The sequence below is a fragment of the Chrysochloris asiatica genome, unplaced genomic scaffold (genome assembly GCF_000296735.1).
Source record: "Chrysochloris asiatica unplaced genomic scaffold, ChrAsi1.0 scaffold00073, whole genome shotgun sequence".
Classification (NCBI taxonomy): domain Eukaryota; kingdom Metazoa; phylum Chordata; class Mammalia; order Afrosoricida; family Chrysochloridae; genus Chrysochloris; species Chrysochloris asiatica.
The window spans coordinates 6,628,199-6,644,116 of NW_006408591.1; the positions used below are offsets into that span (position 1 = coordinate 6,628,199).

Below are 15,918 nucleotides of genomic sequence, written 5' to 3' on the forward strand. Positions count from 1 at the left end.
CGCTAGAGAGGTGTATATATTGAGGGAATGGTTGATGGGTAAGAATGGACAATATTACAGGAAAATGGTTATGTTATGACTGCGGAGACTTATTGATGACAACTGTGCCTCTCAAATTGTTGACATAACTTGTTAAACTGAGGTTGGAAGTGAGTCTTGCACACAGCTATTTTGTTGTTGTTGTTGTTGTTTTTATCTCAAGCTTTGTCCTTCATTTTGAAGTTTTTAAAAAATAAACTTGGCATGATTTTATGTTAAGGGGCTCATTTAAACATTCTGTTGTTGTTAAATACCATTGAGTTGGTTCCAACTCATAGGGACCCCATATAAAGTTTAGGAGAGCAGCTGATGAGTTTGAACCACTGATCATGCTGTTCAAACCTACCTTACAGTCCAGTGCTTATCCTTCAGCACCATACCAGGAGACCTTAATTGGTTAGATAAGTGGACATTTGAAATATACATTATGTGTTGTAACTTACATGACTCCTTGATGAAAATTTAAATGGAAAGTGTTAACTATACACAAGAGAATTACTGCGGGATGAAAATCAGCACTTGATTTCCAAAGAAATTCATTATTACATGTACTGGATCACCTTTTTTATATCCTATGCCATAGATATAGGTGTGGATAAGCACTAGGCTGCTAACCACAAAGTCATTTCAAACCCACCTCAGAAACCATATACGCATTTTCTGACAGCACACACTACAGTGCCATAGATGTTAATATATTGGTTAAGGGGAAAAATGCTTAAGGTACTGGACTGCAATTTCTCAGAACTAAAGTTGAAAATTATAAAGTCATCTTTTCCATACTCACCCCTCAACCAATTGTTTCCTTTTCTATAAGCATTTTTCTGTTTCAAAGTGAGTGACTGTATTTCTTTGAAAATGTCTGTATTGATAATAAATGATAATAAATATGTTTCATTGATTGACATATGCCATTAGAGGCCAATAAAATAAAATCGCATTGAACTTGAAATTGAGTATATTAAATGAACTCTTTCTATGACAAAATATGTTCTTTTTATTATTAAAATTGAAAAGACATACATAGGTGGCTAGATGTTTTTCAGACTTTAGTTAGGATAATTCAGCTATGATTTAGTGCAAGAAAGTAATCATTTATAAAATATACCCTTGAGTCCTTAAAGAGTTAATAAATCTTACTCAAATTACTATACACTTCCCAAGAGCAGCCTCAATACCTTGAGGATCTGGCTGGCTGCATAAGAATATTTTACTTTACCAATATGCTAACATATTTTTATTACAATGTGAAATGGTTTAGTATCATTTAGGAAAGTGTGTCCGTTTGAAGAATTCATTAACAGAAGCTGACTTTTCCATAAAGACCCTGCTTCCCAAAGTGGCATATTTAGGCTCAGTTCTCTGCAGAAAATATCAACTGTGAAATTTCATGTGTAAGCAGTAAATTATCAAGACTACACAGTGGACCAATTTTAGAAATAGCTAATCAAAGCCAATAAATTGCCCATTTGTGTGAGAGTATGTGGTTGTGAGATCTAATAAGTGCTGTTGATAGACACTCACTGTCCCAATTTCCTGCTTCATCAGAGCGTGTAACTGAAGTGAAGACTGACATCTTCGTCACCAGTTTTGGTCCTGTTTCAGACCATGATATGGTAAGTGAGACAGCATCTTTGATCTTCTTGGGGTACTAGTATTTTTAAAAGAAAAATATAGACTAGACATTTAGATAACAACTTCATTTAGCTTGGATATATATTTTTGTCGATATGTTTATATAATATGTAAAATATACTACATATAATATTTATACCCTCTCCCCTCAATACAAAACCCCAAATCCAATGCCAGCTAGTCAATTCCAACTCATCATGACCCTATGGGACATAGTAGAAATGTCCACAGGGTTTACAAGACTGTAAATCTTTACAGAAAATGACTGTGCTGTCTTTGTCTTGCAAAGTTTCTGGTGGGTTCAAACCACCAACCTTTCAGTTCTTAACTAAGCTAAGCTAAGCTCTTAACCACTGTGCCACCAGGGCTCACTCTAATGTTTATGAAATAGATAACTGCCCTTTTATTTATAAAGTTATTATGAGTTGAAACTGACTTTATGACACCTAACAACAAAAATGTATCAGGTCATGTCAAATTTTAGTTTTCAACCACTATAGTCTTCTTTTTTTTTCCTATCTCTGTAAATGGTTGCTTTGCCTTAATTGATACCCTGAAAGCTAAATAGTACAGTTTCCCTTTCACGTCAATCTACTGCCATAGAGTAGATTTCAGGCCATGTTAATTCAAAGGTGCTAGATTTCCAGGTAGCAAGCACTGCTTTCAGCAAACAATGAGCACTATCATTCTTGAATTATTTTTGGCTAAAATTGGAAAACGAGTAAGAAAGCACAGTGGATAATTAACTAGAATTAAACAGTGCAAGAGTTAAATGACATTGACAAATGTTCAGTTTCACTGCAAATGGTACTCATTAAAATATTACCAAAAATGGAAATTAAATTAATAAAAGCCAATTTCTTCTTTCCCAAAATCAAGTAAATTAAAATTATTATTATTTTTTTATATCTGGTGGGAATTGTTAAATCAGTAAACCTTTGTGAAGATATTATAGAATGTTTGAAAACTCAAAACAGCAAAACTGCAATGTATGGAAAACATAATAAAGAGGCCATGAAGACATGCTATTATGAATATTTCAAAATACATTAATTCAGTATTATTTATGAAATGTCTGTTTGTTAGCATCATCTGAATAATTCAGAATAAAAGTTTCAGAAAGTGTCCATTTAGACTAGAATTTTCCTAAAATCTGGCTACTCACAGTGAACTCACCTTGGCTATGTAAAAGCTTTGGCAAGTTCTGCAGTAAGAAAACATATTTAGCTCTAATATATTACTTTTCAATTATATTTGTACAAACTCCCTTTTCTTCATTCAATACCTGTTAATATTCTGTAGAACTAATGATCTGTGAATCAAACATTGAAAAATACTGGACCAGGGGATAATTAGCTCTAAGTCAGGTTATGAAATGCACTTACTATGCAAATAAGAATCAGCAGAGCATATGAGAGACAACACAGTGGTAGGTAAGAACATAAGTTTCTGAACCAGAATACCTAGGGTGATGGTCATAGTTCATTCATTTACACAGCTATATCCACAGGCAAGTTATTAAATATTTCTGTGCCTCACTTTTTCATGTGTATATTAGGGATAATAATATTCTATAGAGTTATTTCATATGTTAAATTAGTTAATACATGCAAAACATTTAAAACAGTACCTAATATATAATAAGCACTCAACAAATGTTAGTCCTTAATACTAGCCAAGAAATAGAAATATAAATTCCAATCATAATTATGGACTTATTCTTCTGGCAGCTCATTTGAACATTAAGATCAATGAGTTGCCTACTTTAGTAGAATATTGTGAGATACAACATTTTTAACAAATTTGGTCACTTTCAAAAAATCGAGTTAATTGTGAAGTTTTCAAAGGTTCTATGTTTCATTGTTCTCTCTCCTCCTGTCAATTTTTTAAAAAACTTAAGAACATTTATTAATTTCCAGTCAAGTTTAAGTTCAAATTCAAGCTCCTCTTCCTATATATACATACATTAAAAAACAACAACAACAACAACAAATTTTGTCGTTCTTCTCTCATTCCAACATTATTTGCTGAACGACACCAGGCCTTCTCTTAGCTATGCTAATCTTGCTCTCTTTGAGGCAATATGTCTTGGTGGTAGAGAGGATTGGCTCTATCAGTCAGGTTTCTGAGTTCTGATATTAGCACTTCCAGCAGTTCACACTGAACAAATCACTTATAATTCTAAGACTCTCAGTCTATAGAATGCATATATTACTCCTTTAAGAGCATTAAAATGTTAAATGAGATGATGTATTATATCAATGCTGTTGTTTTTGTTAAGTGCTATTGAGTTGGTTCTAACTCATAACAACCCTGAATAAGGTTTCCAAGGAGCAGCTGGTGGGTTTGAACTCACACATGGTCTTTGATCAACCATCATATAAGAAAAATGAACAAAGTGTGATATTGTCCAAACCAACAATACTCCCTACCGCTTGAAACTTCTGAACTAGATAATGATTAGATTGTTCTATCAATGGATACAATTGGCTATATAGGTCTGCAAATGATTTTTTTAAGTGGTGGTGGTGGTAGGGTGCCATGGAGATAGTTCCAACTCATAGTGACCCTGCATAATTTCTAAGATGGTAAATCTTTACAGGAGCAAAAAGCCTCATCTTTCCCCCACAGAGCAGCTGGTGGTTTTGAATTGCTGACCTTGAGGTTAGCAGCCCTTCTTGTAACCACTGCACTACTAGAGCTCCTGACCACTCTGCTCTGGAGTCCTGGTGTAGCACTGTGGGTAAATGTGATGGACTGCAAGATCAATGTGACCCACAGGGTTGGTGGCTCAAGTTCACTAGCTGCTCCTCGGAAACCCTGTACAGTGTCGCTATGAGTTAGAACCAACTAGATGGCACTTAACAACAACACTCTTCTCTAGGAAATTAATTATCTAAACCACATCATAGAATTATGCTTAAAGTAGAGCAGTTTGATTTAAAGGCAATCAAATTAGAAAGCAGAATGACAAAGCTATTTTTCAAAACAAGAAAAGCTTTGTTGTTTACTGAATTAGCACTAATAAAATATCTAATTAATAAGTATAGCCATACTTTAAAATTATTGAAGGCTTACCATATGCCAGGAACCATGCACAGGACTTTATAGATCATATTTATTCTAATCCTCATGCCAAAACTTCTAGCTAAGCACTATTATTATACACATTTTCCAGAGAAGGTACATGACCTAGCTAGTTAAGTGTAGTGATTTGAACCCAGTCCATCAAACCCTAGAGACCTCCTAGCTCCCAAGGCATCTGACTTCAACTGGAATAGAAAAGAAAATTAGGACAAATCTTAACTTTATTTTTAAAACCATTAATTTGCAATCAAACAACGCATTCCCAGGGCACTAGATTCTGACAGAAATATTCAGGCAGACAGTCATAGAGCCCTGTTTTTCACAGTGGTTAAGATGTATAAAGTCAAGGCACACATGAAAATAATAAATGGTGCAAGCAGGAACACTTCAGGTAAATATTTATTTAAGAACATAAAGCATATTTTTGTGGGTCTTCAGAGTAAGGTTAATATTCTCCTGGGACGTGCGTTACTGCAGTAACTCGAAATACTTTTCACTTGAGGGATGGGGACTGGAACATTGAGGCTTGAACAAATTATTCAGCAGAGCTTCCTCTTTGCTCACACATTGTGACTGTGGAGTCCCCTTTTTTTGCCTTCTGTTATTGCTTGGCTTAGCTGTTATCAACTTCTCACTTCCTTTGGATTTTTCTGCACTGCCACCTTTCCAAGGAAAGAACACTTTTTCCACTCTCAGCTACATAAGAAGTCTAAAATGAACTTAGGTTGATTAAAACATTAAATGAGAGATAAATAATCATCATTTCTAACATTTGCTGTGAGTTGTCTATGGAACAAGCATTCTTTCAAGCTGTTCATGTGCATTAACTCATTTAATTCTCACAGTAGCTAACTGAAGTATTAGTAGACTAGAGCTTAGAGAGGCTAAGAAACTTGCTTAGGAACATTCATCTGGCAGATTGATAATGCAGTTATGGTTAGTTGCTTTAGAACTTATATCCCTAACCACTATGACCTCATGCTTCTTTCTTGTGTCAACTTCCTAATGAAGGTACTCTGGCCAATCCTGGTCTAGATGTCCATTCTAGATCTAATAAATTGTGAACATGAATACAAGGTTATGTTATAAAAGTGGATACCTGTAGCAAACTGCTCTTATCATGGCCAAACAGTTATCAGAAAACTAGAGACCAAATGTACTTTTAATTGTTCAGGAGCTAATCATCAGCTGCTTTTTTACCCCAGTGTCCATTTATATGTCTATCATCAGAGAAAATGAAAATAAAAGTTTTCCCTGTTAGTTTTGCTTCATGTTTTGTGTGTGGGTGCATGTTTGTGTGTATTTGAAAGGAGAATGTCTTCAACAAAGTTTGTAATTTCATTTTCTGTCATTAACAAGGATCAATAGAATTCAGTTTAAACATGATGAACATGTACACCTCAGGGCTTTGGAACACTTTCACGTTGTTGAATGGAATATTCCTTACTAAAAATTTGATACTAAACATGTCATAAGCCTATTTATATTTAAAGTGTTTTAATTTCAAAAGTTTTCTTGCAGCAAGCAAATAAATGTACAACATTCTTAGATTCATGAAATAAGATCAGCCAGGACATTCTTGGAAACTTCATTTGTAAGTGGCCATTTCTATACCTTTGACCAGTACAAAGACAAATGAGACTAGAGATTAAGTAGTTAAATCAATAGAAATACCACCATATATCATATCCCTACATATCAAGCTTATCTATTGCCCAGAAAGGATGACAGGCACAGAGCAGAGTAGACATGTCTACATTATTGACATGAGGAAAAACTTGAAGTAATACTCAGGTAATATAAACTGCTTTCCATAACTCTGTAGAGCAAAGGTGGGGAACATGTCCTGCGGCCTAAACTGTTGTTGTTTAGTGCTGTCGAGTCATTTCCGACTCATGCCAACCCTGTATAGGATTTCCAAGGAGATACTGATGAGCTTGAACCACTGACCTTGTGGTTCTAACCGATCTTGTGGTCCTGCACATTAACCTGCAATGCCACAGGTTAATGTGCCCATGGAATCATTGGATCCGGCCCTGACAAGGTAACTGCAGTTCCAGCCATCACACTAAAGGTAAGTTAATAAAATGTTTGACCAAATATTTCAGGCTAATTTTATTTTTATAATTGTGTATGGCCTGTGAATGATATTATAAATGTTGACAGAACAAAAAGTTCTCCACTCCTGTGTGGTACTGTGGATTAATGCGTTGGGCTACAAAGTTGATTTGAACCGAAAGGTCAGTGGTTCAAATTCACCAGCTACTCCTTGGAAACCATATGCAGAGTCACTATGAGTCAGAGCTGACTCAATGGTACTTAACAAGCAACAATAACCCCTGCTCTAAAATAATCAAGTCTAGACCCACTATCCAAGGTTTCAAGCCAGCTCTGTATCCAGATCCAAATTAACCTTTTCAATTCTTGACTTCCACTGTCACCTGTCCTGGTGCGGTGCTGAGGATTAATGTGCTGGATCAAAGTCAGCTTGAACTACAAGGTTGGCATTTCAAGCTCACCAGCCACTCCTTGGAAACCCTACACAGGGTTGCTATGGGTCGGAACCGACTCGACAGCACTTAACTAGCAACAACAACATGTTCTCCATCCTCAATCTGCCTTGCTTCCCTGTCAAGTGCTTCAGCTCTGCATTACTTCCCTCTGAAACCCACAGGTCTCCTCTTTATTTCTTTCCTCATGGGAAATAACAACTTATGCTGATCCTATTCCACCATGATGTTTTGTTGCAACACCCAAGTGTATACAGTTTCTCCCTTTTCTGAGTTTACTATATGCTTAACAAATGTTTATTGGTAAATTCCTATGTTATGTATGGCAGAGCTTTCCACCTGACACTTCAGGATGCAGTAAAACCTAGCCAACAAAGCAAGATAACATTTCTTGACTTCAAAGACACATTGCCATTGTGTTGCACTTCCTTGTTCTGTCCCAGTCAGGAATTAGTGCCATGGCTAACACATTATAAACCATGCAATGATAGTTATTCCTTACTTGACTATTAAGTGCTCAACAATGGCAAACTTGTCAGAAGGATTTGACTTCATTTAAGTTTTATTTAATCTTGTTTAAACCTGGGAAAGAGATAGTCACACTCAAAAGTACTATACAAAAACATTATGTTTGTTATGTCCTTATGATAATGTGGAGTTGGTGCTATAGGATAAGTACTGGACTGCTAAACACAAAGTCCGCAGTACAAACCCACCAGCTGCTCCTCGGGAATGCTATACAGGGTTACTGTGAGTCTGGACTGACTCCACAGCACTTACCAACAACAACAACAAAGAGAGTTAAGTGCTAGGGTACTAACAAAAAGGTCAGCAGTTCAAAACTACCAGCTTATCCTTGGAAATAGGCTGGTGGTTTTGAATTGCTGATCTTTCATTAGTAGCCTAACACTACCAGCCTATCCTTTGAAAGAAGTCCTGTTGCAGATTTGTGGGTTAATGCGCTGGACTTCAAAGTTCGTTGAAACCACAAGGTCGGCAGTTCAAGTACACCAGCTGCTCCTCAGAAACCCTATACAAGGTCACTCTGGGTCGGAGCCAACTCGAAAGCACTTAACAACAACAATACTTGTGAAAAAAAGAGTTGGGAATCTGCTGCCATAAAGGTTATACACTTTACCCTGCTACATGGAGTCCTGGTGTGGTCCTGTGGGTTAATGCCCTGGTTGCAAGGTCAATTGAACTTCAAAGTTGGCAGTTCAAGCTCATCAGCCACTCCTTGGAAATCTTATACAGTGTTGCTATGAGTCAGAACTGAGTCAACAGCATTTAATAACAACAACAACAACCCTGTAATATAGGATCACTATGAGTCAGAATCTATTCTTTTGCACCTAACAAAAAGATGATATGTGTAAGACTATAATACATTTATTTTCTTGATGCACAATAGTTTAGAGGACTAAGAAAATGTGGCATGAGATTTCCAAGTTAGTCTTCCTCCCAGTGTGGACTACACTATAATTAGTGGAAAATATGACAGTTACAAATTTTGTATCAGTGTGGCAACTACTGTAAGGAAGAGAATATTACCCTTTTCAATTTTGTTGTTGTTGTTATGTGCCGTCGAGTCGGTTCCGACCCATAGCGACCCTGTACAGGGTTTCCGAGGGTGTAAATCTTTACGGGAGTAGAAAGCCTCATCTTTCTCCCATGGAGCAGCTGGTAGTTTCGAACCGCTGACCTTAAGGTTCGCAACCCGATTCGTAACCACTACGCTACCAGATACTTGATAAATCTTATTGCTTTTTTTCAGATTAGTATATATTTGTCTCTAAATATTGCCATAAAGAATGCTATGTTTATTCACATAAATACATTTCATGAATGTGAATGATGATGAACTTCACACAATCATCATGTGACTTATACACACATAAACTCACTAACATGCACTTGCAAATATTTGTACATTTTGTATTCTTATTTTTTATTGTAAAAGATCAATAAAAAAATGTTAGTGAAGATGGATTTATCATTTTCATAGTCTTTATTGTTTAGAAGAATTTATAGTCTATATACCATATCTGTGGAAAAAAAAAAAAAATGTAGCCAAACAGAATAAGGGTCTGTCACATTCCATTAGAACAGTAGTTGACTTGGGTTTGGTTGTGTGATTGATTATCAGGTATTATGTAAGGGGTCCCCAAAACACTATAGATTATCTTTATGGCTGGAGTTGTCTTGTTTTACAAAAATTCTGGGTATAATAATCTCTAGGTTGTACAAAAAGTTGAATGTATGCTACTAACTGAAATGTTGTCATTTCAATTGCACCCAAAGGCACTTGGAAAAAAAGTCCTGCTTTTCTGTTTCTGAAAGTTTACAGTGACTACCTTGTGGAACATAGTTTCATTCTGTAATATATGAGTTTCCATGAGTCAAAGTTGACTGAATGGCAATTGCCTACTGATTAACATGAGTTTGGAATTAATTTGTAATGTAGCTTATCTGTTTTATGACTGGCATATTGGGAACTGGGTGTTGTTTTCTTTTCACATAAACAAGGAAATGATTGACAGAATTTTTCTGACCAAGAAAACATTTTAAGTATTTTCAAAATTGTTGTTGTTATGTGCGTGGAGTTGGTTCCGACTCATATCGATCCTGTACAGGGTTTCCGAGGCTGTAAATCTTTACGGGAACAGAAAGCCTCATCTTTCTCCTGCTGAACAGCTGGTAGTTTTGAACTGCTCACTTTGCGGTTAGCAGCCCGATTCATAACCACTACGCTACCAGAGCTCCTTATTTTCAAAAGAGAAATATAATAATAATAATAAATAATAATAATGATGATGCCAGTTATTCTCCTGACACCAATATGTACAGAGCATAAAATTTTGTTTCTAAAAACATCACCTGGGTCATATTTTGCTTCCAAAGTGACAAACATTGTTCATCATCTTTGAAAGGTATTTCTATTGTAAAATACAGTACAATGAACTTTGCCATTTTCCAAAATTACCTAGGAATATACAATAGATGTATTTTTCCGTCAAAGCTGGAAGGATGAAAGGTTAAAGTTTAAAGGACCAATGACAGTTCTCCGATTGAATAACTTGATGGCAAGTAAAATCTGGACTCCAGATACTTTCTTTCACAATGGAAAGAAGTCAGTGGCCCACAACATGACAATGCCTAACAAACTCTTGCGGATCACAGAGGATGGCACTTTGTTATACACCATGCGGTGAGTCAAGTGTGTTTCTACTTGTGAATGTTTCTGTGCTTCATTCTTGTTGACTTGTAGGTAATCATCAATCTGTTGGACAAGTGCAGGGATTTCGCTCTGTTTTTGCTGTTTATTTAACTTTAAATATCATTTTTCCATTAAAAAAAATGAAACAAAACAAAAACCTTGTTTAAATATCATGCAAGTACTAAAATATTAAATAGAATGATTAGGAGAATACAAAAATATTTTTGACAATATATATTAAGTAGAACAAAAGCACACTATAGCTTTCCAATCACTGTTATTCAAAATAAGGAGTTTCTTCATTCTGTTGTGAATTGCATATATTCTTGTCTTCTAGTAATAGCTATATAAAGTTTCTAAGTGATAGCTAAAGAAGTATATTTAAATGTGTTTCTAATAAAAAGGAAAGCAAATGAGTAAAAAAAATAAGGAAAGCTAAAAATTGTTTAAAATATTTAATGGAAAACATGCATTTTCTGAAATATTAATGTGTATGAATTTATATTGGAATTATAAGATAAATGTTGTTGTTGTTGTTATGTACCATTGAGTCAGTTCTGACCCATAATGGCCCTGTATAGGGTTTCCAAGGAGTTGTTGGTAAGCTTGAACTGCAGATCTTGTGGTTCAAGCACTTTGTAGTCCAGCACATTAGCCCACAGCACCGCACCAGTACTTCGATAAGCTAAATAGATAACAACTATCTAAATGTTGTTTAAGCAAAAATTTCATGATTTATAAACATTTCTACCTTTTTAAGCAACCAGAAAATTCAGAATCTAGTGAGTACTCAATAATTTTAAGGTGGCATTAAGAGAAAAAAAATGAGGTAAAGTTTTGAGCAGTTTTTAAAGAAAAAAAGATTCACTTAAGATATTCCTAATTTACAAGATACTATATCTCATCAGATTTGGCCATAGTCTGGCAGTTCAGATCATCCAATGATTATTACTGCTTTCAGTTTTGCTTTAAAAGAGTCATGAAGGCAAAATCCTATAACAACAGCTAAATTCAGTGTGTATTTAGCATAGTTGTTGTAGTGTGTGCCATTGAATTGGTTCTGATTCAAAGCAACGTTGCATAACATTTGTGAGAATAACTGATGGGTTTGAACTGCAGACCTGTGGTTACCAGTCCAGTGCATACCCTATAGTGTCATAGAAAGGATAGTGAATACTTTGCTCTTACCAAACTGTCAGATAACATGTTTTTTTCAGATATAAGTATCCAACCCCTTTGAACCCGCAAAATTCATGAAGAGCCACCTTGCATGTTGAACCTGGCTAAAGAGGATTGTTGCAAGTATTGTTGTTATTGTTAAATGCTGTTCAGTGGATTCTGACTCATAACAATCCTGAAAAGGGTTTATGAGTCTATAAAGATTTGTGGGAGCAGAAAACCTCACCTTTCCCCTGAAGAGTAGATAGTGGGCTGGGACCACTGCTCCTTGTGGTTTGTAGTTCGTTCATTGCTTATTGTATAGAACCTCCATGCACCCTAGTCCAAGTATTATTGTTAAGTGCCATTGAGTTGATTCTGACTCATAGAAGTCCAAGTGTAATGGGAATAAGAAATAAACAGTCTCCAAGTTAGAGAGAGAAGACAAAGTAAAGAATGATGGGCTCATACATTGAAACCTTACCAAAACATCCAAGTAGGATATATTTATATTTGAAATTTGAAATACTTTCCCTTTAAGAAAACTATACTTGTTTTGAGCCTCAATTCTGTGCAGATCTTGAATACTAATTCAAGGTTTCTGAAATATGCAAGATCCTCCATCAGTAACCGACCTGTATTTTCCATATTTCAAATTTCTCTGCACTTATGTGAATATACTATCATTTTGTGTAATGATTTGACTGAAGAATGCAAGCTGAATAGTAAACTTTCGTATTTTTTATATAGTTTTAATCAATATTATGATTCTACTTAAGGATTTTACTGGCTATAAAGACATCCTGTTACATTTCCTGAGTTACTTAATAATCTAAGTAAATGTCTTTGCTAAAAGTATTAGGCAAATGGATATAAATTTCCTCTTAATTCCACAAAATGGTACCAACTATGTTTCAATGGATTTTTTTTTTCTTAACAATTCTTTTAATAGAATCTATCAAATTTAGATTCCAACATCACAAGTAATAGAAAGAAGCACAGCAGAGTTCTGACTTTTAATTAGGTAGTGAATATGGAAAAAAAAATTGGGAAATAATGATGAAAGACCACAACTAATCTGTCAATTTGTCACACTGTGGTTGCTTTCATGTTGCTGTGATGCTGGAAGCTATGCCACTGGTATTTTAAATACCATCAGGGTATCTAATGGAGGACAAGTTTTTGTTGACTAGGAAGAAGAAGAGGCAGAAAGGTCTGAAAGTTTAGCCACAGAAAACCATATAAATTGCAGCAGAATATGATCAAACACAGTGCCAGAAGGTGAGTCCTTCAGGTTGAAAGATACTCAAAATACAACTGGGGAAGTGCCCTCTTGTGAACCATGATGATGTGAATGGACTAAAACTTTTGGGACCTTTATTTGTTGGTGGGGCACACACACACAAAAAAAAAAAAAAAAAAAAAGAAAAGAAAAGAAGCAGCTGCAAACATCCATTAATAATTTTTAGTTCTTGTTAGGTGCCATTAAGTTGGCAATGACTCATAATGACCATATATGCAGCAGAACAAAACACTGCCCAATCCTGGGCCAGCCTCACAATTATTGCCATGCTTGAGCCCATTGATGCTGCCACTTTGCCAATCCATCTCACTGGGGTCTTCATCTATAATAAAAATATGGAATTTAGGAAGTATGAATCTAGGAAAATGGGAAGTTGTCAAAAATGAAATGAAATGTATAAAGATAGATATCCTAGGCATTATTTAGCTGAAATGGGCTGGTATTGACTGTTTAATCTGATGATAACATGGTTTATTGGGAACATCAGATTGAAGAGGAATGGTGTCAAAGTCATTGTCAAAAATAGTATTTCCAGATCTATCTTGAAGTACACTGCTGTCTGTGATAGGATAGTATCCATACATCTACAAGGAAGAACAGTCAATACCACTATTACACGAGTTTACACACCAACCACTAAAGCCAGAAATGGAAAAATTGAACAATTCTACCAACTGCTTCCCTCTGAAATTGATCAAATGTGTAATCAAGGTGTATTGATAATTACTCGTGATTGGAATATGAAGTTTGGAAACAAAGAGGAAGGATCAGTAGTTAAAAAATGTGGCCATAGTGATAGAAATGATGCTGGAGACTACATGATAGAATTTTGCAAAACTAATGACTTATTTATTGAAATAGCTGTTTTAAAAACATCAAAGTTGACTATGCACATGGACCTTGCCAGGTGTTATACTCAGGATTCAAATTGATTACATCTGTGGGAAGAAACTGTGGAAATTTTCAATATCATCAGCCAAAACCAGGTCAGGGGCCAACTGTGGAACAGACCATCAATTTCTCATAAGCAAGTTCAAGATGAAGAAGAAAATCAAAAGCAGTCTATTTGAGACAAAACATGACCTTTAACATTTCCTACCTGAATTTAGAGCTCATCTAAAGAACAGATTTGATGCATTAGACATTAATGACCAAAGACCAAAATAAGTTGTGGAATCACATCAAGAACATGATGCAAGAAGAAATCAAAGGTCATTAAAAAGTAAAGACCAAAATGGATGTCAAAAGAGACTCCAAAACTTGCTCTGCATCATAGAGGTACTAAAGCAAAAGGAAGAAATAAGTAAGTAAAATAATTGAACAGAAAATTGCAGAGGTTGAGAAGACAAAGTATTAGAAGGAAATATGCAAATACCCAAAGTTAGAAAACCAAAAGAGAAGAACACACTCAGCATTTCTCAAGATGAAAGAACTGAAGAAAAATTCAAGCCTCAACTGGCAATATTGAAGAATTTTATGGGCAAAATATCGAATGATGCAGAAAGCATCACACAAAGATGGAAGGTATACTCAGATTCACTGTACCAAAAAGAAATGGTTGATGTTCAATCTTTTTAAGAGATAGCATATGATCAGGAACAGATGGTACCAAATGAAGGAGTTAAAACTACACTGAAGACATTGGTGTAAAATAGGGTTCCAGGAATTGATGGGCCACAAATTTCTATTTTTCAACCAACTGAGGCAAAACTGGAGGTGCTCACTCACCTATACCAAAAAATTTGGGAGACCTGGTCAACAGTTTAAAGGTATCTGTATTTGTGACCATTCCTAAGAGACAGGCAAGTGAAAATCATCAAACAATATTAATATGATATGCAAGTAAAATTTTGCTGAAGATAATAAAAAAGTGATCACAACAGAACATCAACTAGGAATTACCAGAAATTCAGGCCGATTCAAAAGAGTATGTGGAACAAGGGATATTATTACTGACATCAGATGGATCTTGGTTGAAAGCAGTGAATTCCAGAAAGATGTTTCCTTCTAATTTACTGACTATGTAAGGGCTTTCAACTGTGTGGATCATGACAAGCTATGGACACCATTGAAGAGAACGAGTATTCCATAACACTTAATTGTGCTCCTGAAGGAATTTGTACATGGACCAATGGGCAGTTGTTACAAAAGAATAAGGGGATAAGAATGGTTTAAAATAAGGAAAGGTGTGCACCAGGGTTATATTCTTTCACTATACTTATTCAATCTTAATGCTGATCTAAAATCCAAGTAACTGGATTATAGGAAGAAGAACATGACATCAGGTTTGGAGGCAAACTCATTACGCACTTGCAAATGTAGATTATACAACCTTGATTGCTTAAAGCAAAGAAGACTTAAAACAATGGTTAAGATCAAAGACCACAGCTGTAAGTAAGTATTGCACCTCCATGTAAAGAAAACAAAAATCTTCAGAATTAATCCAGTAAATAATATCATAATAAATGGAGAAAACATTGAACTTGTCAAATAACTTCATTTTTCTTGGACCCACCATCAATACTCATGGAAGCAGCAGTTAAGAAATCAAATGACATATTGCCTTAAGCACATGTTCTATTTAAAGTGCTCAAGAGCAAAGTTATTAGTTTGAGGACTGGCCCAATCCATGGTATTTTCAATAGCATCATATGCATGTGAAAGTTAAACAATGAATAATGAAGACCTGAGAAGAATTCATGCATGTAAGTTATGACTTTGAAAAAGAATAATGAAAGTACCCATGAACTGCTAGAAAAGCAAACATTATCTGTGTTTGAAAAAAGTACAGCTAGAATGCTTCTTAGAAGCCAGGATGGGGAACTTTGTCACTCATATTTTTAACATATATTATCAGGAGGGACCAATTCTTGGAGAAGGACGTCATGCTTGGTAAAATGGAGGGTTAGAGAAAAAGAGAAAGACCTCAAATTAGGTGTATTTCCACATAGGTTGCAGTAATGGGCTCA

General features: G+C 35.4%; 1 protein-coding gene across 1 annotated transcript in view; it reads left to right on the plus strand.

Moving 5' to 3' along the window:
• Positions 1-15,918, plus strand: part of GABRA1 (gamma-aminobutyric acid (GABA) A receptor, alpha 1) — a 109,092-nt gene that overhangs the window by 36,675 nt on the left and 56,499 nt on the right. The window contains exons 4-5 of the mRNA XM_006864932.1: positions 1,588-1,655; positions 10,259-10,479. Of these exons, the coding sequence (XP_006864994.1) occupies positions 1,588-1,655; positions 10,259-10,479 (289 nt within the window). The remainder of the gene's footprint in view (positions 1-1,587; positions 1,656-10,258; positions 10,480-15,918) is intronic.